The 24,748-nt window shown below is 24.3% G+C and overlaps 1 protein-coding gene across 4 annotated transcripts in view; it reads left to right on the forward strand.

Annotated features, from left to right (window-relative positions):
- The window catches only part of LOC122499040 (cAMP-specific 3',5'-cyclic phosphodiesterase, isoforms N/G), a 340,358-nt gene that overhangs the window by 117,385 nt on the left and 198,225 nt on the right, over positions 1-24,748 (forward strand). For 2 of the 4 annotated variants that reach the window (XM_043607085.1, XM_043607086.1), the window contains exon 2: positions 4,525-5,935. The exons of 1 other annotated variant lie outside the window; for it this stretch is intronic. In XM_043607085.1, coding sequence (XP_043463020.1) covers positions 4,875-5,935 — 1,061 coding nt within the window. In that variant the 5' untranslated portion in view covers positions 4,525-4,874. The remainder of the gene's footprint in view (positions 1-4,524; positions 5,936-24,748) is intronic. One more of the 4 variants, XM_043607088.1, reaches the window with a different exon arrangement.

Here is a 24,748-nt window from a genome sequence, read left to right on the forward strand (position 1 = left end):
ATTAAAATAATTATAATTACTATTAACGTATTTATAAATAATTTTCAAAATTAATGTTTCAAGTACAAATAATATTTTAGTAGGTTTCTTTTTTTATGATTGTATTTAAATGAATTTTTTTTATGTATTAGGCTTTATAAGTAACGTTGATTCAATTTTCAATTTCATCGAATTTTAATTTCGCGCCATTATTATTTTGTAGTTCAGTGACGCTTCCACTAGATGGCAACATCATTTTTGGCTCATAATCACAGTAAAATTGACGGGATTGGCAGACACTTTTTGAAATTCTAGTGTATTATTAATTACTATCGTTGTAAATATTATTATTATTAATTATTATAATTATTATTATTATTAATAATTATTATTAGTTATTATTACTATTATTATTAATTTGTATCTTTATTAATTTTTATTAATAGTTTCAATAGTTATTAATAATTATTATCATTAATTCTCAATAATATAAGTTAATAATAATAATTATTTATTTATTTATTTATTTAATCATGAACGGGCAATTAATAATAAATTGATATTAATAAAACACCTGCTCGAATATTTATGTTTTTAACATTGATACGAGTAGTAATTGTGACAGTATTAATTACTCTAAATAACAGGCAATTTAAAAGAAATTAAAATGTTTTTTAATGCATTCTTCACAATTTATATATGAGGTTAATAGTTCACTAAAGAGATTATGATAAATATAAAAATCCACATGTCCTTGACTTACTGATCGAGGGGAGAAAAAAAAAGCAGTAAAGAACTTGAATTTTATTGAGCGTGCTCTGTAGAAAATAAAATATTTGCTGCAAATAAAATTGCCTCATGATTAATCACTGTTTGTTTTGAATTGGAATATCGAATCTCATATCTACATGGGGAAATGAATTAAAAAAAATATGAAAAAGAAAAAAAGAGTGTTTTCCCTGTTGAAAATTAATTTCCCTCTCGTGTGTATAATTTGTTTAATCGGGTAAATTTCTTCGCGTGAGTTGAAGCAGTAGATAAACAAGAGGCGTTAATATCGGAGCTTCTTGATTGAGATTTTATCTTTGACATTCTTTTTTTTCTTTTTTCTTTCGTTTTCTTTCTGTCCTAGACAAACGGATATATACTTTCAATTATAAGAAGGATGAAAGACTCTCAAAGAGCCAATTTATCTCTGAACACGTGGTTGGGACCTCGAAAAGTCAAAAGCTTTCTTCTCTCGGGGAAATAGACTTCGTACTTGCATTTATATACATATATATATAGATATATTTTGACACAATGGTCATGGTCGCGTGACAAAATCGAATAATTGCACAATGTTCGTGTTTAGCGCAAAATCTGATAATATATTTCAATTTAGTTTCGAAGGCCTTTCCACGAATCAATGAGGACAGAAAGGAAAAAAAATAGGATAATTCTCTTTTAGGTTCAAAATAGGTGATTGACTTTCACGTTTTATAACTGTCAATTGTTTGAAGAAAAATGGTTTTTCCGATGGAAGAAAATAAATAAATTCACAAAGGTTAATTAATGGGTATAAATATTTGAATTAAAGACATTTATAATTATATTTATTTACTAATAATTCAATTTCTAGTTTCTTCGAATTTGAATTTCGCGCCATTATTATTGTGTAGTTCAGTAACGCTTCCGCTAGAGGGCAACAAAACTCTTTGCTCACAATCGCCAAAATCAAACTTTCCGAAAATTCTGATCATAAATAATTGTATTGTTTATGATAAGAATTTTTCTTTTTTTGATAATTATTAGAATTACGATTTTTAGAATAACAATTAAACTATTATTAATAATCTTAACTATTTATATTATAATCGTCATTATTTTGTTAATGGTAATTATATTATTAATAATTAGTGAATTTTATGTCGATTATAAGCAAAAAATTTTCGCCATCTGGTAGAGGCGTCACTGAACTATCAACTTTAATGGCGCGAAATTTAAATTTATTAAAAGAAATTGTACTTATTCTAAATAAAGAATTGCTCTTCTGACGTAACGTTTATTGAACGTTCATCTAATAATTCAATTTATTAAATAAATATATAAATAAAGGAAAATAATAAAAGAAAATTATAATAAAATAGAGTAACAATAAAATAATATAATAAAATATAACAACTATAAAATAAAATAATAAAATAGAACAACTATACAATAAAAACAATATAATAAGAAAGCAATAGAATAAAAGTAAAATAAGTTATTAATTGAATTTTGAAAGAAAAGTTTGCAAAAATTAATTCCTAACAACAGTATTGTAATTTGCACTTCTGTTGAAAATATTTTTCAAGCTCGGTAATTAATTTGCAAAAGTTCTCTTCAATATAGAAAATGTTTTTCGCCGAGTATATATACAATATTTGCATATCATTTTCGCGAAGAAGCTTCCCCAGTGTCACGGAAAAAGTTTTTAACGATAAATTCGCAGATAAAACTAAGTAGTGAGCAGAAAAAACAGAAAAAAAATTATTCAAACCATTTAACAGACCACGGAGTCTCATAAAGTAAGAAAAAAAATCCTGTAGGGAATAAATAATAAATGAAGTTTCTTACATATGAATTATTTTCATCCACGTACGTCTTATTTCCCAAAAAAATCTCTTTCGAAAAAAACTCGAATTTCATTCGTTTTTTCGTAATTGTGTCAAATGCCTGGCATGTGTGTTTTAATTTTGGAACGTGCGACCGACTTTTTACGACTGACGGACTTCTTTTTAGACTATTTTCAAAGGGGTGATGAGAGAGAAAAGAGGGGGGACAGATTTCAAAGATGAAAAAAATGAGTAAAATTTGCGAAGGGAGAATTTGTTTTTAAGAGAAATAAATGAAGTATTAAAATAATGTTTATAAAACCGCATTATTACCGGAAGATGATCATTTTATGACGAAGTGTGTAAATATTATTACAAACTTAGTCTCTTTTATCTATAGTAATGTAAAAGCTTATAGAGGTTTCATGATGGATTTTTTTTAAATATAGAATTTTCGAAATAATTTTCTCGCCATCTGGCGGAGGCGTCACTGAATTTTTGAAATAATTGTAACTAATTGTAATTTTATTTTATAATTATTTATTTATTATTTTATTTACTTATTTGTCTAATATAGACGAACAGAAGAAGTAAATAAATTACAATAATAACAAAATGTAAAAAGATTTTAATTTTATACTTTTCTTTCGAAAAATGTCAATATAGAAATTTTCCGTTCGAAGAATTTTAATTTTAAAACTTTCCATTTGAAAAATTTTAATTTCATAAGTTTTGATTAAAAAAATTCTAATATTCTAAAACTTTGACTTTTGAAAAATTCTAATTTTTAAAAAGTTTCCATTTTGAAAAATAGTAATTTCAAAACTTTTTTAGTTACGAACTTTGAATTATTGCAAAAGAAATAGAGAATTTTTTATTTAAATTAATTGTTCTTTGTATTAATAGAAGAAGAAAAGCTTTAGGAATAATTTTCACATTATACAGGGACATTTTCCCTTATCTTTTATGATACGATTTGCTATTTAGCTGAAGGCATTCACCCTTGGGGTATAACAATAAAAATTCTCAAAGAAAAGTGCCACTAAAAGAAGGAAGATTTTTCTCCAAGTTTTATCGATCACTGTTTCCTTTTCTCATTAGTTCTGCTCTTTAACTATACTAATAGGATGTTTTGTGTGTTTCCCTCTCTTTAGTTGGGAGAATAATATTTTTTTCTACAAACATTTCTTTTTAGTAGGTTTCTCTTTCGACAATAATTGTATTTAAATGAATTTGTTTACTTAATTATTTATTATTTGTTTATTTTATTATTTATTTGTTTATAATATGTTTATTTTATTACTTATTTGTTTATAATGTTTATTTTATTATTTATTTATTGTAATGTTGGTTCAATTTTTATTGAATTTGAATTTCGCGCTTTTATTATTGTGTAGTTCAGTGACGCTTCCGCCAGGTGGCAACACAACTGTTTGCTCACAATCGGCATAAAATTAACGAAATAGAAGTCAGTGACTTGTCGCAACTTTTATTGCGATGCTGTTATTATTTTTTTCACGAGTTCTCTCTTTTCGAAATAATCACCTATGTTTAAATAAATTCTTATATTTATAATTTTATATGCATTAAAAATAACGTCAATTTAATTTTGAATTTCGTCGAATTTCAATTTCGCGTCATTATGATGTCATCTGGCGCCATTTTAATTGATAGTTCAGTGACGCCTCCGACAGATGGCGACAATGAATGACTGTTTTCTTTTCTTATTAATTTTCCTCTTTAATAGGATGTTAAGTTTCCTCTTCAGTTTCCGAAGGGCAATTATTTTTCTACAAACATTTTTTCTCCTTTTATTATATTTTTCCTTTTGAAAATAATTATATATTTTTAATAATTCTTAAATTGAAAATAACCTCCGGCAATTTGCCATTTCTTCACGACTCCAAACACAATCAATTTTTATATTTACATAAAGATATCCTTTTCGAAAAGCTTGATTGATTTTCAGAGTGGAAGCAAAGACAGTACGGACAAGAAAAAGAAAGGAAAAAATCAGAAACAAAGAAAGAGACATGTCGACCCGGGTAAAAAAGGATTTCGAGTTTCCTATCTTGTGACCTTTTGTACGGATCAACATGTAACTGAACTAGAAAGAAAACAAACAAAACAACCCATGTTCATCAAAGACTCTTTTTGGATCCAACAATCCGGAAGTTGAATAAAAAAAACGGCTCACAAATGATTTTCTGACGAATTCTTTATCTATTTTTTTTCTTTCGTTTCTAATGTGCTTAATTTCAATATGTTTTTGTTGTTTAATTTGGTGAACAAGAAGAAAAATTAATAAAGAAGTAGAACATGGAAGAGGATGACGCTGATGATATGCGAGAATCATTAACGCTTGTCAATAAATTTGTGAAACGACAAACATCAGCGAAATTATTATCAAGTCGTTCATTCAAGAAAGTTAATTCAAATGACGAATCAGAAACAATGGAATGCACATCAGAGAATGAGGTGGAAAATATACCGCCAGATGAACAAGAAACAGAGCCAATTGTCACGGATGAGAAGGGTAACCGCATATCCGGTAGGGAGAAATCAACTGACAATGAACTTCCCGATGTCTCTGAAGAGATGTCGGAAATTTCCGAGATCTCAGAGGCGCGTGTTCAATTACACAAAAGTGAAACACAAAGGCATACAACAACAGCCCGAATACAAATTCAAAGTTCATCGTCATCAAATGAAACTGAGAATCCACCGCGATGTAGTTTTGCACGTTATGGTGGTGCACGATTATTTATGTCGACAAATCGTAGTCCCCAATCGAGTTCAAGTCAAGAGGAATATGAACCCGAAGTGAAGACAATACCAAAACAAAATTTATTGACAATTGGCTCGAGTCATGTGACGGCACGTTCAATGGAATCATTGAGAACGTCGAGAAATTTTTTGAGTGCCGACGATCGTTATTGTGAGGATTCAAGATCACTTGAATCATTATCATCGGCATCGGAAACGCACATTGGCTCTGGTGTTAAGGGGCAATATCGAAGTTTTTTAACATCATCGAGAAAGGATATGCGGCGAATTGTTGCACTTGAATCGAAGAGTAGTGATAATCTTCATCGTGAGGAGAGTCTTAATGCTGAAGTTCGTCGTGGTCTGTTTGCTAATATGGGTCTTGAGAGGAGATTACCTCAGCATTTGAGTTTACCACCGCCATCGGGTATGTTTTCATTGACGAGCCCTGGAGGTAGTGATCGACGAATAACCATCCTGAGTCCACATTCACCGCTTCCGGCGCCTGATTTTCAACAAAGTTTCACCGTCCAAAGTCTCAAGGGCAGAAGGAAGAAGGCGATCGTCTTGCCGAGGTTGGTGTTGCCACGAAGCGATTCCGAGGTCTTTTTAGAGTGAGTAGCACCTGCACAAAAAATGCACTATCCTTTTAGTTTTTTTATTTACCGTCGTCGTGTACGTCTTTTTCTTAATATTTCACAAAAAAACAAAAAAAATCTATTAATCGTTATTGACACACTGAACATAATGAAAAATTACCAGTGATTGCTAAAATTGTAGGAAATAATCGTTAAATAACGCTGGGAAATCTCTCACAAGCGCAAATCTGGATCGATTACCAACCAAGTGCTCTCTAGGTAAAGACTTTTATTCAACATTTTCTATTTACAAAATAAAAAATTACGCCTTTCTGCAGCAAGATTTATTACCTCCAAAGTAATAAAATACAATTTTAGTAGAAAAGGATTAATTTTTTCTCAAATTCTCTTTTGAAAATTGTGAACATTGCTTTGGAAATAGTAAAAATCGCAACAAGAATGCGCAAAAACGAAAAAAATTTAAATTTCGCGCCGTTATAGTTCAGTGACGCCTCCGACAGATGGCGAGAAAATTAGCCAATCAGAAATCAAGGTGACTTGGAAGAGGTATAAGAATGAGTGCTTCCCCTAGTTTATATTGTTCTCAATTTCAGATATTTGGTAAATAATTTTGTTATATTATCATATAATTATTAAAAAGTTTAGCAATCACTGGTAAACATTATTTTCTGTATATTTACTAATTTCCTTTTTAAATAAATAGTAAATTATCGTTAATAGTTTATTATATTTATTATTTTTTTATTATTAACTTAATTACTTCCTACTATTTTATTTATTTAGGTTATTTTATTGTAAACGGAAAATAAATTATTATGTTTAATAATTTTTAAAAAAATTAATAATTTTATAAAAAAATTATTTATATTGAAATTTAAAAGTAGAAATCCTAAAAAATTAAAAATTGTGGAAAAATTTTTAGAATGTAAAGAAATGAATTTTGAAATCAATTGTCTAGCGATTAATAGAATTGATTTTTTTGTGAGTGAATTTAATTTTCTATTCTTAATTAATTTATTGAAATTATTTTCTCTAATTTTTCTCGCGATTCAAATATAATATAAAGAGATATATTAATCTCTGTTTCTAATATTTTCTAAATTATTTTCTAATTTTTTCTAATTTTTTTCTCTTTCCTGAACAGAGAACTTGTTTCCTTTTTTTTTGCCCCTTCGCGCAAACGATTATTTCAATAATTGGTATTAAACTTTTTCTTAGTTTAATTTCAATGTTCGAACGATCCGTCGGTAAACATGGTTTTCAATTGCACGTATGGCTTTTCAAAAGCATGCATCCCGATATATGACACTCATATATATACATATATATTTCCAAGCTTTTCACAACTCACTTTTAATTGGAATGTTATATCTATTGAAAGCTTTCGATTGCTTTTGATCAATTTCATCTAGAATTCATTTTCTGTATCATATTTGACTGAAATCTAATTTTCCCAGATATAGACTTTTACTTTTACTTTACTAGAAGATTATTATGTTGTATATAGATTTATAGCAAGGTCATAGGTGTGGGAAATGATATTTATTTAATTCAAAGATTATATTTTTGTTTCAATTAGTAAATATTTCTTTAGTGTGACTATATTTTTATAATATTTTTAATATTGTTTAAGTATAACATTTTGTAACCTTTTTTGGAGATTTTTAATTAATATAATGATTATTTGAATTAAATAAATATTCTTCAATTAAAAATATAGTTTTTCCAATAAATAAACACTCTAGTGTAAATATTGTAAGAATAAATATTGTAGTAGTTTGTAGAAAATATTATTTCAGACTAATTTCTAGTTTCATTAATTAATAAATTTGTAGAAATTGTTGGTAAAAAAAATGTTAAATTAATATAAAAAATTACATTAATATTAACTTATTAATATTAGTGTGCGTTGGTCGTGGTCGTTAAAGCGTCTAATTATAGAATGCAAAACTGACATGCGTTCGAATCTCCCTGGAAGTAGAAATTTTTTCTACTTTACTGGAGTCCGAATTAATATTAATAATATTATTAATATTAATATTTATAAATAAATTGTATTTCTCAATATTAGTAATTATTTATTAGAAATTATATTAATGAAAAATAATTATTTTAATTATTATATTTCTTTTATAAAGAAAAAAAAATTCTATGCGGTTTTTACAAAAAAAAAAAATAGTTTTCGAAAACTAAAAATAAAACAATTCGTATCAAACGTGAATAAAAAAGGAAAAATATCGAATGAGATAAAGAACTAAATTGCGAGAGAAAAAAACTAAAATTTTAAATTTATTGACGTTTGTATAGCGCGCGGGGAATAAAATTCATTGAATTGGACGTTAGAAACATTTTTCTCAAATAGATTTCAAAAGGGATAACATAAAATTAGATGATCCATGAGAAATAAGCAGGAGAATTTTTATATCTATGCAAACATATGTTGGCATAAAAGCGATTCATGAAAATAAATTCGCAAAAAAAAAGAATGGAGAATAAAACAGTAAAAGGTTTTTAACAACGGATTTTATGAAAAATTCGAACCTGCTATTAAAAGGCAATTATAATTTAGCGTCACAAAATTTTTTTTCTCTCTTTTAAAATCGGTTTTATTATTTTTAAATGTCGGTTAAAAAAAATACCCTCACGATTACAGTTCTTTTATTAGAAATTTTCAAAATGAACACAATTTTTATTTTGTCGGCTCTTCGTCATAATTCTGATCGTAAATATTCTTGTAGTTTTAAATTTATTGGTTAATTCATAAATTAGTTAATTTAACAATTTAATTGTAGTTTTTTTCTTTATTAATTAATTTATTTATTAATTCAATCAATTAATTGTAGTTCTTACCTTTTGTTAATTAATTAATTAATATTCAATTAATTATAATTAATATACCATTTAATTATAATTTACTTCCATTGCATTACATTTATTGTTAGTTAATTAATAAGAAAAATTCCCAAAAATTGATGAAAGAAATTTTCTATTCATAGAAATTGATTTTTTTTCCTTTCTTTTAAATAACATTTAACATTTATTGAAGAAGATTTATTATTTAATAAAAATTTCGGGAGCAATGAAAATTTAATCACACAGATAAAAACGTTTGTGCGTGATTGAACCAAATATCGATTTGAAAACCATATAGTTGCATAAATTATCCAAAATGGAAACTCTTGAAAGTTATCATACTATATCAAAGTTTACTTTCCACTTGAATAACTTTGTCGTAAAATGTACGTGAATCTCCTCAGTTTAGTATATATATACACACATATAAGATCTTTTTGGGTTAGAATTAGCTTTATTGAAAATATCACTATTATACCAATTTTCACATTTGTCTAAAAATAAAAAAAAAAATTTTGATATGACATTTTTCATTAAAATTTTATATATTATATATAGTTTAATTTTTATTTCAAAAAATCTCGTTTATTATTTTAATGGAAAAATATATAGTTTCATATTTTCTATAGATTTACATTTTCAAGATTCGAGAAAAATATAGGTGAGGGGAGGTGAATTTAAAGTGACATCAGAAGTGATTTTCTTTTGGGAGGAAAAAATATTATTTTTATACGTGAGTGAATTTAAATTTTACATTTTCGATTTAAATTCATTTCGGCTAATTACAATTATTATTTTTATTTTTATTTTTAGAATAATTTTTTTTGTTGCATAGGGATTATTATTAATATTATTTTTTATAATATCTAAATAAATAATAATTATTATTATTATTATAATTATAATAATAATAATTATTATTATTTTTTTTATTACTATTTTCATTTCTATTATTATTTTTATTTTTATTACTATTTTCATTTTTATAATTTAGAGTGGAATTTAATTTACAATTACAATGTGATTTTAGGTAAAAGTCAAGTGCTTAAATAAGCTAATTATAACAGTTTTGATCGTTTTGATTATTTCACAAGAAAAGAGGATTAATATTGAATTAATTATCTAATTAATCTGCATATTGCTAATAAACGTAGCGTTTAAAAATTAAACGTTTAATATTTAAATTTAAATATTGAATTTTTCGGAATATTAATATAAAACAAAAACCAGTTATTTAAATATTAATAATTAATATATAAAACGTTCAGTTGAATTTAATTTAATTTATTAAAATTTACTTCAAATTTAATTTAATATAAGTTTTATTTTATTGACAATTTTTAATTAGAGAAGAAAATTATTATAATTTTTCGAAATTATTTCGAAATTTCAGAGAGAAATTAAATTTAATTTCAAAAAGAAATAAATAAAATAAGAAGAGAAATTATTTTAGTTTTTCTATAAATTATTTAATGAACACGAAAATTTCAGGGATTTCTCCCTAAAAATTTTGTGTTAATTCAATAGTTTATAGAAAAATTAAAATTTTCACTTATTTTGATAAATAAATTTTATATATAGGTAGTTTCTATTTTTGTTAACTTATGTATATTTTTCATTTTTTTTTATCTTTATTGTCTGAAAATGTCGAGATTAATAAGTTTACAACGAAGTTAGATTGTAATAAAGTGAATGCGGTTTACCCCCAGAGAAGTTCAACATTATAAGTTGCAGAAACATAAATGTCCACAGGGGACTTAGTATTGTAATTTCGCGTTATTTAAAAGTACAAGTACATTTTTCAAGGTGTATAACGGTCACTAGAGTACATTTCGTTGCCACTTTAACTACGGTCGTAACCTACAAAAAAGAAAATAAAAAAAAGTGGAAAAAATGAAAAAAATTGTTTTTTAAAAAAGGAAATATACGATTTATTTCATAGCATTTTCTTCCTCAGAATTTTCGTTCATTATGTTCACAGTTTTTTTTCTCCTTGGAAAAAATTTGGAATTTTGTAAATTTGAAGAAAAGGTCTTTTTTACTTTTTGAATAATTTAGTTAATATTACTTATATAGAGATTCAATCATTTAATTAATATTAATTTAGTGATTCAATCATTGAGTTAATATTAATTTTGTGATTCAATCATTTAGTTAATATTAATTTTGTGATTAATTTATTATTTAATTTTCTTTATTTATTTACTCGTGCATTCATTTATAATTTAAATTTCCTTCTAAAAATTCAAAAAATGTAAAAACAATTTTTTATGCCTGAAAAAGTTTTTTCTCGCAATTTAATAATTTTTTTTCTTCTCAACAATTTAGTAAACAATAAACCTAATTCACTTGAAGAAGGTTGGATCAATAAATGACGTACAAGTTACTATATCAATGTTTATAATCTTTATTGACATTTATGGCAACTATATGTACACATCACACGCACGTATGTAGAAATTAACATACTACGTGCGATTGATAATTATTTTCTCTTTTTTCCTAAAGAAATGTAAATATTTGCGTGTGCCTGACATCAAAGAAATTTTCCCCTTTTTACACTCTTTAGTATATCTCCTACTGTCAATGAGCAACAAAAAAAAATTACTAATAATTTTAATGTTTTTCACTTTTCATTTTATTCTAAAACTTTACATCGGAAATTTTTTTTCCTAGTAGCTACATACATTAGATATTTATGTTTGCATTTAAATCTATTATTTATATTTGGATTTAAATAATTTTTTTAAAAAAAGAATACTATTTTTCAAGTAAAAAGGTATAATTATTAATTATTAACTATTGAAACTACTTTAATTAATAATTAATAACTATTAATGTAATAAATGAATAGAAATTCAAGATGAAATAAATTTTGGTTTTGTGAATCTAATTAAAGTTTTTCTTGTAATAACAAAAGTTTTATTTTTTTGCTATACCAGTTTTTCTTTATTGCTCCCCATTGTTAACCGTGTTTTAAATTGAACTTCTGACGTCATGAGTTTAGTTGAAGAGAGAAAGAAAGAGAGAGAGCCCTTGTTCTACTGTAGATTGTAAACGAGGCACTTTCAATTCGGCCTCACCAGTACTGTGTGTTCAGTGTTCTCGCCTTTTCAGCGAAAATTGTCTTTTCCAGTTCGAAAAAAAGTGGAGAAAAAAAATTTAAAAGAACATTACAAGCATTACTAGAACGTTTTAATCCTACTGGTATTATTGAACTTTTCCAGCTGCACAGCTATTACAAAAACGTTTTAACTTTACATTTAAGTATTCTCTCTCACGGGGGATTACTGTTTGCGAGTAATTTAATGAAAATTATCAGTTTCTTAATCACTATTAGGATTTTCTTTCCTCTCTTTTGGATCATTGACTCAATTTTCGCCACTAATTGCGGGCAAATTTATTATTTGATAGATACGGAAAAATTGTTTTTTAATCCAATTCTATTCGTTTATGTTTTTATTAATTTTTATATATTAACTAGACACTATCTAAAATAGCTGGGGTATCCAACACATAGTATACTGTATCCAACTATTTTTCTGCGTGTATTATAAATTTTTTAAGTATAATAATTATTTTTTATAATTTCTATGGAATCTAGTTATAAATTAACATAATTTTTAACTTGTGAAATGGAAAGTAATATAATTATTAAAAGTATAATATTTACTTCTTATAATTTGTATGAAATCTAATTATTATTTGAAATAATTACTGTTTTTCACATTTTTCAAATAACCGAAATTTAAATCCTCGAATTATTATTTGACATAATTTTAAATTATTTAAAGTTTTATTTCTTATAATTTTTATTGAACAGAATTATTATTTAATATATAACTAGCCAAACTATCCGCGCGCAAGCGCGCGGGAATGTTGTATGGGGCTGCTTATTTTAAACAATTTAAAAAATTTTAAAGAAATAATTATTATAACCTAACAAAGAGATTTTACTAACTAAAATTCAAATAATTTCACTCAATGGTCTCAATTTAAATAGAATTTACATTACTAGACTTAAACTATGGCTAGAACAATTACAATTAGTATCTGGGTCATCTTTTGCATTGCTTATTTTATAAAGCCATTTTAAATTAAATACTTTTTAAAGAAATAATAATTATTACACACTGAAAAAAGTTTTACTTGAAATAGCGATAAGTTTCTCTAGAATAACGAAAGTATTAATTGAAGCACTGAAAAATTTCGCTACTAAAGTGAAATCTGTAGTTCATCCAGCTAAATATTTTTTGCCGTGCATAACGAAAAAAGAATTAAATTAACATCAGATTTTCTACATTCAAAAAAAAACGAATTCAAATAGAAATTAATCATTTTACAACTTAACCAAATTCACCCCAGAAATCACTGAATTCGATAATTTAGAAGAAAGTCAGACAAAAGCAGGGTTCCTACAGAATCTGGAAATCATGGAAATCATGGAAATGGTATGGAATTTTTAAAAGGCTTCTGGAAATCAGGGAAATCATGGAAAAGGCCTGTAATTTTTAAAAAATTCTAAATTTTTTCAGTTTTCCATTTTTTCTCTTGAATAAAAATTCAAATAATAATAAAGCTAAATGGTATAAAAGAGAAAAAAAATGTTGAATTTTAAGAAATTCAATTTTTCGGATTTTTAATAATTTTTAATAATTTTTGATTTTTTACCAAAGAGTCGAGACTATTAAATAAGTAAAGTATTTTTTAAAAGCACAAAAATAACGAAGCTAAATTCTATAAAAGAGAGGAAAAAATGTTGAATTTTAAGAAATTCGGATTTTTGAATTTTTGATAATTTTCGGTAATTTTAGATTTTTTACCAAAGAGTCGAGACAATTTAATAAGTAAAGTATTTTCCAAAAGCACAAAAATAATGAAGCTAAATCCCATAAAAGAGAAGAAAAAATGTTGAATTTTAAGAAAATCGGATTTTTGAATTTTTTCGAATTTTTGATAATTTTAGATTTTTTCCCAAAGAGTCGAGACTATTAAATAAGTAAAGTATCTTCCAAAAGCACAAAAATAATAAAGCTAAATCCCATAAAAGAGAGGAAAAAATGTTGAATTTTAAGAAAATCGGATTTTTGAATTTTTTTGAATTTTTGATAATTTTTGATTTTTTACCAAAGAGTCGAGACTATTAAATAAGTAAAGTATTATCCAAAAGCACAAAAATAATGAAGCTAAATCCCATAAAAGAGAAGAAAAAATGTTGAATTTTAAGAAAATCGGATTTTTGAATTTTTTCGAATTTTTGGTAATTTTAGATTTTTTACCAAAGAGTCGAGACAATTTAATAAGTAAAGTATTTTCCACATTAAAAAGTTTGACATTAAAAAATATATAAAAAATGCCAATACTTAACCCACAAAATTAAATTTTCAAAACAAACAAATGAATGCAGATAATTTGCTAACGGAAAGGAAACTTACGATTATTATAATGTATGTATATGTATATGTATATGTATATTTCTATTTTCTATCAAAACGTATAAAAAACACAAGAATAACTATAACTAACTTCAAGTGTGGACAGAGATCCGGAAATCTGGAATCACGACGATTATTATATATAATGTTTATTTTATAAATCTTTCAAATATCTTAATTTTTACGCCACTGAATACCTGAAACGCAGAATATTCTACGACTTAATGAAAATTTACTGAGAAAACAATGAAAATCTATTGTTAATTCGTAAAATATTCTGCGATTCAGGTATTCAGTGGAATAAAAATTAAGATATTTGAAAGATTTATAAAATAAACATATTAAATAATAATTCTGTCTAATAAAAATTATAAGAAATAAAACTTTAAATAATTTAAAATTATGTCAAATAATAATTCGAGGATTTAAATTTCGGTTATTTGAAAAATGTGAAAAACAGTAATTATTTCAAATAATAATTAGATTTCATACAAATTATAAGAAGTAAATATTATACTTTTAATAATTATATTACTTTCCATTTCACAAGTTAAAAATTATGTTAATTTATAACTAGATTCCATAGAAATTATAAAAAATAATTATTATACTTAAAAAAATTATTATACATACAATTTCATAGTGCGAAATTAATTGTAATTTATATTTTTAATACTTAGAAAATCTATAAAATGAAAATTTGACGAAAAGTAAATTATAACAAATATTAATTCTCAATATTATAATAATGTCAACATCAAATTATGGACACCTAAATTTCGAGTAAATGATGATTATGAAGTTAAAAATTCGGATATATATGACAATTATAAATATAATAATTTGGCTGAAATCATGCGCCCCAATTTATTCGTAAATTTAAAATGCAGGGGGAAAAAATATAAAATCTAGAAAAAAAGTAAACAAATTTTTAAATCCCTCTTGAAATGAAAATTTTAGTTTTTCAAGTATAATAGAGAAATTATTTATTGGATTTTTTGTGCCGAGCAGAACAATAGGTATATATATACACATGGTTGATTGGATCAACTTTTATGTGGATTTAATTAACATATTGTTACAATGTCAGAAGATTTTCGCTAATAATTTATGATTCCATTGTTTTAACTCCAATTATATGTATCTAACCAAACATCGATAATAGATAATTAACTTTTTTTTAGAAATAAATTTCGATAAAAGTTACAAACTACAAATTTGGATTTATATTTATATTCTCTTTCTATTCACTCTTTAAATAAAAAATAATTTTGATTTAGTGTAAATTGAGTCAATAATTCACTAGAAATTCACAATAAGAATTTTTACTAATTTTTAGTCATTTCGCACTAAAAATTTAGTGGAAAAAAATGTTTATTTAAAATTTTTATGTACACGGAGAAACTTTTTCTTATAATATTAAATATATTTGGTTATGTTTATTCTAAAAGTACGTTAGAATGTGAGGATTTTTCGTGCGTTGTGCTAATAATTTCAACATTAATACGAAAATATGATAAATTCGTTATATATTAAGCAACCTTCGGTGTACAAAAATTACTATCTGCATTAGAAATAGTCTTATTTTTCTTTAGAAAAGAATAAAATGCTAGTTTTTGTTTGTGAAATAATACGGTAATTCTAATCTTTTTTCCACATATAGATAGAATATATAACAGACATTCTAACGTAACATACCAATTTTGGAAGGACTGCGGGCGGACTTAACCGATTTCGCCCGAGCATCACCGAGTCCATCACCTGACGTCGCGAACTAACCCTAATGTTTTCGAAGTTGAAATTCACACGTGTATGAAAGAAAAAAACCTTTTATTAATAAACGTGAATGTCTCCTCATGCCAAATTAAATTCAAGAACTGTTCCTCAATATAACATAATTTTTTTCACGACTTTTACTTATTTACATAATTTGATTAGTAAGTTATTTTAAAAAATGCTCTCTCTCGAAGGCACATATTTTTCCACTCGTTTAATATATAAGGACGATTCAGCTGTGTACTTCTAACGAATCGTGCGATCTTTCGGTTTCCGTGACCAATCGTCGTGTCTTTACTTGCGTGTGCGTGTGTGCGTTAATAATATAGGTTAGGTTCTTACGTCGTGTTAAATATATTTACCTACAGTTACAGTGACATACACTAATGCCATCTACCATCAGATCCAAGTATCACTATCGTCTCTATGAGTATCTATAGACAATTAATTTGTTGTGTTTCTTTTTAATTCATGGCTTTCCCAACTTTGCAAAAATTATTATTTTCTTTCTAAAACAACATACTAATTTTCGTTAGTTTCCTTATGAAGAACTGTAAAATATATACTGAATGAGTGTTTTTGATAGTCTCAATAGCAATTTCTATAACCTATGTCGTTTTTCCCTTGAATCTAACCTAACATACTAAAATGTCTCACCAGTTTTAAGAATTATTGGTATTAAAAGTTTCTCCGTGTAGGAAAAATAAAAATTAAAAAAAACTATTATTTAATAATTAACTTATTAATTATTACTAATATTATCAAGATTTAGAAAGATTTAGAGAACGTTGTATTAATAGAATTTTTAGTTTTAATTTTGGTTTTTCTTTTTTTAATTTTATATTTTTGGTTTTTTTATTTAATTTTTCTTATCCATCGGACCAATCGAATTCGATTAATTATATAATTATAATATTGATTAAGAGAAGTCTGAATTTAAACACTTAAGTTTAAATTTAGAAATTAGTGGTTATACTAAATATATATATATATAGAGATACTTTGTAAATGCGCTTTAAGTCTAATTGCAATCTATATAGGAGAATAGTAATTACTTTGCTGCCAATTATTCCCACATTTGCATTCATATAATACGCGTGACGTGCCCTCTCCTCCATGAGTATGATTAATGCCACAGGAATTTCCGAATTGGACTTGCCTCTAAATGTATAGTCCTCCTTGTTTCACGTGATGTCACTCTTATCGTCAACTTGACACCTGCAAACAAAATTACGATCAAATATTTACGTTCAATTATAACACCTGACATTTAATTTTTATTAGAATTATATTTTTTTAGGAAAAGAAAAGAAAATTGCCGACGAACTGCAAGAAAATATTTTTCATTTTAGAGAAAAATTCGTTTTTATATAGTATGTAAATGGGGAAAAATTATTCGCGAAATGGTTAACTTAATATTTTCCTAATTTTAGAGTAGATTGTATAATTAGCTCTATTCTTGTGGCTGAGACTTTAGAAAATAATATTTAATTTTTTTTCCCCTCAATACAATAAAATTCTATTTATTATAAGTCAAAATTTTATTTCAACAAAAAGAATTATTTTCTTTCTACCAGACACATTTTTTACTCTCCAAATTGAGTATCTGCATGCAACAACTCGCCGAGCGCTCGGACGCACTCTCTAATACCAGTCGGGTGTCAGTGAGTGGCGCAGAGTCGCTCACTGCTCCCCGACTGGTACTAGCGCTTGCGTCCGAGCGCTCGGCGAGTTGTTGCATGCAGGTACTCAATTTGAATCAGTTGAAAATTACTAAATAAAATGACAAAAAATCGACGATCAAACGAATTAGTGAAATTTTACTATCAATTAGTAAAATTTGAAAACTAAAAAAATTCAATATTTTAATTTTAGTACAATTTTACAAACAATTAATAGAACTATTTTATTAAAAATCGATAAAACAGTTTCACTAATTAATTTACTGAATTAACATGAAGAAAATTTAAAAAAAACGAAAAAAATATTAAAAATAAATTATTTAGCAATTAGTGAAATTCTAAAAAAATTAGTAAAATTTTAGTAATAATTAGTCATATTTTACTAATAACTCTCTAAATTTAAGTTAGTGATTGACTTTTTGATATTGAATGAATAAATTTTACTAATAAATAGTAGTTTGTATTAATTTGCTAGTAAAATTTACTAATTTAAAAGCAAAAAAGTCAATCACTAGTTCAAATTAGTAAACATTTTTACTACTTCAAAATTAGAGATTAAAAAAGGGGAAAAATCGTTCATGAAAATTAATAATCAATATTAGTGAAATTTTACTATTTATTAGTAGAATTCTACTAATTCAGAGATTTAGAAAGTACTAAAAATTAAATAAATTACAGTAAAAAATAGTATAGTATACCTATAAAATAGAATAGTATAGAAATAGTAAGAAAAAGCTTTAAAAATTGCAAAAAAAACTAATTTTTCGTTGAAAAATAAGAAATAACTAACAAAAATATACAAATTTTGACTAATTTAATTAAACACGAGAAATAAATTAAATTTTATATATTTTAAGTAAAAATTTTGTTTGAGAGAAAAGAATTATTTTCTTTGAGCCAAACAATTTTTTTACTTAAAAAAACTAAATCCTCAAGAATAATTTTTAGTAAATAGTAAGTAGTAAATAATTTTTATTATAAAAATAACTTTGACTAATTCAATTTTTTACAAAAAGTTTTTGATTTTTTATTTGTTTTATTTAATTTAAATATTTAAATTAATTATTTTCCTGATCAGATATTTAGTTAATTATCTAAATAAATAATTAGTTAAATTATTCGAATAAATGAGTAAATATTCAAGTAGATAATTAAGTGAATTAGTAACTAAATTATTGTCTAAATTAACTAAACCAACTATTAACTAAATAATTAAATAATTAATTATTTTAACAATTAACTACATAGTTAGCTAATTTATTACATAAATAAATAAATAAATAAATAAATAAATAAATAAATAAACAAAAGAGGAAACTAGGGAGCGTTCATAAATGATGTCACACTCTTGGGGGTAGGGGGGGGGTATATATATAAACTTTACTTTCTATTTTAAAGAAAACCTTTTCATTAAGTTTTCATAACCAATTTATACCTCTTCAAAAATATATATATATATATATATATATATATATATATATATTTGACACAATGTATTTTTCTCATGTGAAATTGCAAAAATTGCGTGACAGCGGGGAGGGGGAGGGTCGAAAATCTCCAAAAATTGCGTGACATCATTTGTGAACGCTCCCCTAGTTAATAAAAGTTATTTTGTTTTCGAAATTATTCAAGTAGATAATTGAGTAGTACTAAACTATTGGCTTAATTAACTAAAACTACTATTAACTAAATAATTAAATAATTAACTAAATAGAAAAATAATTACTTGTTTAAATAATTAATTACAAAATGAGATAATTTATTAAATAAGTAAACAAATAAAAAAAAGAAGAATCAAGTTACTAAAAGTTATTTTGTTTTCGAAATTAATTAAAGTATTTTTGAAGAGGTATAAATTGGTTATGAAAACTTAATGAAAAGGTTTTCTTTAAAATAGAAAGTAAAGTTTACGAAAAATTAATTAAATATTTTCCATAAGAAAATGAATTATTTATCCAAAAAGTAAATTAAAAGATTTTCTTTTCATTATATAATTTTATATAGAAATAGAATTATTTACGTGAAAAGCATTTCGTTAGCTCAAGTCCTTGTTTACTTGAGATGAAAATAATCTCCTTTGAATACAGTAAATTTTGTTCTTTACGAATTTAAACTTCTGGTTAACAGACGTCTTATTCAACTCAGAGACTCGCGTTCAAGAGTGGAATATTGGATTTTTGAATTTGCAATTTGTTGAAATTTAAATTTAAAAATAGCGTATTAATAATAATCATTATTATTAATATCATTATTTTTACATATCAGATCGTTATTAGTGTTTTTTAAAAGACAGTATTATTTTTTTTATTATAAAATTATTATTATTTTTTTATTTTTATTATTATTTTTTATATTATCTAAAAATAGTTAATGAAAAGGCATTGAATTGTAAAGTAATAAAAAAAATATTCAGGTCATAAAGAACCAACGGGACAATAATAATAATAATAATAAACAGAATTCAGTTAAATAAAATTAAGCAGCGATGGCTTTTTGGATTTAAATAAAATAAACAATTTGTTTATTGGGCACAATTCTCATCGTCACTAATTACTCAAATATGATTTTCATTGAGAATGACACATATTTATGTGTCATATATATCGGAATTTAATTTGATCTATTTGATCGAAAACTGTGATTGTTTGCAATATCATTTTCATTGAGAATTTTTTTTTATTATTCTTTTTTTATTTGAAAAGCTATGAGCTTTTGATTAAACTTTAGAGGGAAATTTACCATTAAAGGATTAATTCACTACATATATATATACGTATTATAGACACATACAAACAAAATTGATTTTATATATATAAATGTATATCTACATATATAAATTTTGCAAAATATCTTTGTCAGGTGCGTTTTCTACGCATTATTTTATATGTATGATTTTGACAAATGGGTGTAATAATATAATTATTATACGTTTATTATAATTGTTAATAAAATTTCAGTGTGTGCTAAATTTGAAAATGTATAATATACGTATAATCTCTTTTATCTAATGTCAGGTACGTAAAATTACTTACCAAATTAGGCAATTCCTGCATCAGACAGTTAAACTAATGCGCGTTTGCATATATACGTATATATATATATCTATTGTCATTACGTCACGTCACGTAACATCGTATTCAACATAGTGGAAGAAAAAATAATTTTTGCACTCTCTTTCTCTATTTTTTTTTAAATTTTAATTCGAAATACTCTATTTTTCGAAATTAGAAGTTCTTCTTTTGCTGTTGGTATATTGAATTGTATTTAATAAAGTTTTTAAATTAAGTTTTTTCTTTTGCTTTTTGTAGAAAAGTTTCTTATAAAATATGAAACTTTTTGTATTTGAAGATTTAAAAAGTTTGTTATATCCTGTATATTTTATATTGAGTTTTATGTAAATTTTTCATGTTTACAATTTTTGCAATTTACTATAATCTAATTTTTCAAATTTATTACTTTTATATGTTACTAAAATTTAATTTTTCAAAGTTTACTATAATTTTATGATTCGATGAAATCTAAGTTTTCGAGTTTATTACTTTTATAATTTACTATAATTTAAACTTTCAAATTTATTACTTTTACATTTTAGTAAAATTTAATTTTTCAAGTTTATTATAAATTACTAAAATCTGTTTTTTCGTTTTATTATTTTCCTCAAATAATTTTTTTTTTTTATTTTATTTAAACCTGAATTAAAATTCAAATTACTCTCAAAATTAAAGTCAGTTAAAATGTTCACTTATTTAAATTTGTGACTGACTTTTCGCTATCGAATTAATAATTTTTACTAATAAATATTAATTTCTACTATTAGTAAAATCTATTAATAGTAAAATTAAAATTGAATTAGTAAATTTTACTAATAAATATTAATTTCTACTAATTTAATAGTAAAATCTATTAATAGGAAAATTAAAATTGAATTAGTAATTTTTAACTTATAAATAATAATCTCTACTAATTTATTTTTTTTTATTTTCTATAATTTATTATTATTTAAACTACCTATATACCTTGAACTTAAGGGGTAAAGGGGGAATTTTTAATAACTAAAAAATATTTTCGGTTACTCTCTCTCTCTCTCTCTCTGAAAATTTTTTAAAAAAACGAATATTTCTAGGATATCTATATAAAATTCATATTTTTAGAAATTGACACAGAATTTTATTTTTCTCTCGTCTCTCGAATATTATAAAGAAAAATTCCATATTGCAAAGTGGTTAGAAATATATGATTCATATAGTTGGTTTCTTTTTCTGCAAAAAAAAAAGAATTTATTACTTTTCATAAAGGTCTTGTGGTGATTTCTCCATTTTTTCTTTTTCGCTTATCCCTTTGGGAAAATTATTTAAGTGCGGGTGGAATCTGTCGATACATTTTAATTATTACTTAATTATAATTAAAGTTCGCAAATATAGATACAAATTTGCCACTATATTTGATATTGATTTTTGGTTATTTGACTTGTCTTTTTCATAAGTTGAAATTAATATTAATGATGTTAACAATTTTAATCATAAGAATAATAATAATAATAATAATAATAATAATAATAATAATGACGATATTATGACTATTGTCATTTTTTTATTTTTTAAAATTTATGTTTCTAATAAAAGTTGTATATACTAATAATAATTATTATTTGCTTTCACAAAACGAATTTTAATTCGAATTCACGAATAATAATTATTATGAGACAGTCGACTCATAAACCCAACCTCTCTAAATTTGAATTAGGAAAAACGTTTACTAATTTTAATCAGTGAATGATTTTTTTCTTTTTAATTACTAAATTTTACTAGAAAATAATAATTTTAATAATTTTTACTAATTTATTAGTAAAATTTACAAATTTAAAAGCAAAAAATCAGTGATATTATATATTTATATAATTATTATACTTTGGCAAATAATAGTGAATAAAATATAGTAATTAATAAAAAACGTGAGTAATTCGCTAGTAAGGGAAATATATATATTTTCCAGTTGTACTATCTTTGAGGTTATCATACAGTCTCCGTGAGATCGATAGAATTATTTCCGGCTATACGAGTTGGGTAAGCTGCAAGGGACTCCACTATTTACAGGGTCATCAAATTTTGATTAGCTAATCATGTTAACAAGGAAAATTTGATTTGTCGTCAAGTTGAAATCCATTAAAGTTTCTTTCTCTTCTTTGGAATTTTTTTTATTCCCCTGCGCACATGATAATATATATAGGTATTACTTTTAAGCAAATTATTTAATCAAAATTGTTTAAGGAACTTCGAAATTATAAATATCTTTGTATTGAGTAGTTTTTTTTTGTTTTAATTAAAACTACTTTAGAATTTAATTAAACTTTTTTAATTTTTATTTACTTATTACAAATTTATTGCGAAAAATATTGCAATTTCTTTTAATTTGTCATAATCTTCGAATTTTAATTTTAAAAAGGTTTATTAATTTGAATAATTAGTGACTGACTTTTTGCTTCTGAATTAGTAAATTCTACTAATAAATTAGTAGAAATTAATATTTATTAACTGACTTTTTGGTTTTGAAATTAGTAAATTTTACTAATAAATTAGTAGAAATTAATATTTATTGACCGACTTTTTGGTTTTGAAATTAGTGAATTTTACTAATAAATTAGTAGAAATTAATATTTATTGACTGACTTTTTGGTTTTGAAATTAGTGAATTTTACTAATAAATTAGTAAAATTTAATATTTACTAATTCAAAAGCAAAAAGTAAGTCACTATTTTAAATTAGTGAAGATTTTTATTAATCAAATTTGATAAAAATAAATTCGATCAATAGAAAGGTATAAAACATAAAAATATTAATTAAAATTTAGAGAGTACAATAATAAAAAATATTTTTATTAAATATAATAACATCGTCAAAATTGAACTCAAAAGAACTGGGACATGACAAATAAAAAGTTTATATTCAAATTTATCCACTTAAAATAATATCTTGTCTAGTTTCTGTGCAAAAAAAAACTTTACAAACAAAAATAAAATTTTCTTACTTAAAACTTGATAGTACAGTTAGGTTATGAATTTTCCGTTTCATTCTCTCATTGTTATCAAAAAAACTTTAAATTAAATGCAACATCTGATACACAATATGGTTTTTCTTTTTTTATTTTATTCTTTTGGGCTTAGGGATTTATCTATTTTTCAAAAAACACAGAAAATTTTCTACTCTAATAAATTTAGCGTCAAGTGAAATTGTAAGGGAAAAGAAGAAGCGTATAAAAAAAATCTCCGAGAAATTCAGGTCAATTTTTTTTTTTATTTTTCCCAAGTGTAACAACCGAATACTATATCTTGATAAAAACAAAATATACTTATTACCGGTACATATTTAATGATGTGAAAAGAAATAAAATCGATATTCGATTGGCTATAAAAAATATATATATATATATATATACCACTTGACGCTATATATATAAAGTAAAGAATTTCAAATAAAATTAAAACCTACACAGAATTCTAAAAAGCGGAAATGTTCCTTTTATTACAAAAACCGACAATCGGGAATGTCTTTCGATTATCATAAATAATATCAGATTCTCGTTTCTTCTCAATATTCATACCGAATAACGCTATTTAAACTTATTTTGAAATGAGAAATATAGTTTTCTTTTTGTTCACTTATGTACACATAAAGAAATCTAAAAAAAATTCATATAATAACTTGAATGTAATTTTTATAGACAAAAAAAGAAATAATAATGAAAAGAAAAGAAATATTTTTTATTCACTCTCGTAAAATGTAGAAAAAGATGTAAATTAAAGAAATTTTCTTGTGTAGTCGACAGTTATATGGATGCATTTGCGAAATATGGATCCATAAATCATAAAGAAAAGTACAGTGGATTTGTAGTTTTTTTTTACTTTTTTTAACATGTATGTATTGTATATATTTTCTACTTGACCCTTTTTTTAATTTGAAATGAAATAAATTTTATTCTCAATGTCAGTGGTTTTAAGGAAAAAAAGGCGCGGTATTGAAATAAGGAATGTAATACTTAAAGCAAAAATATCCAAATGTATGTCTGTTAATATTACTACTATGTAA

This window comes from Leptopilina heterotoma, unplaced genomic scaffold (assembly GCF_015476425.1).
Source record: "Leptopilina heterotoma isolate Lh14 unplaced genomic scaffold, ASM1547642v1 Lhet_163, whole genome shotgun sequence".
In the NCBI taxonomy this organism is placed as follows: Eukaryota; Metazoa; Arthropoda; class Insecta; order Hymenoptera; family Figitidae; genus Leptopilina; species Leptopilina heterotoma.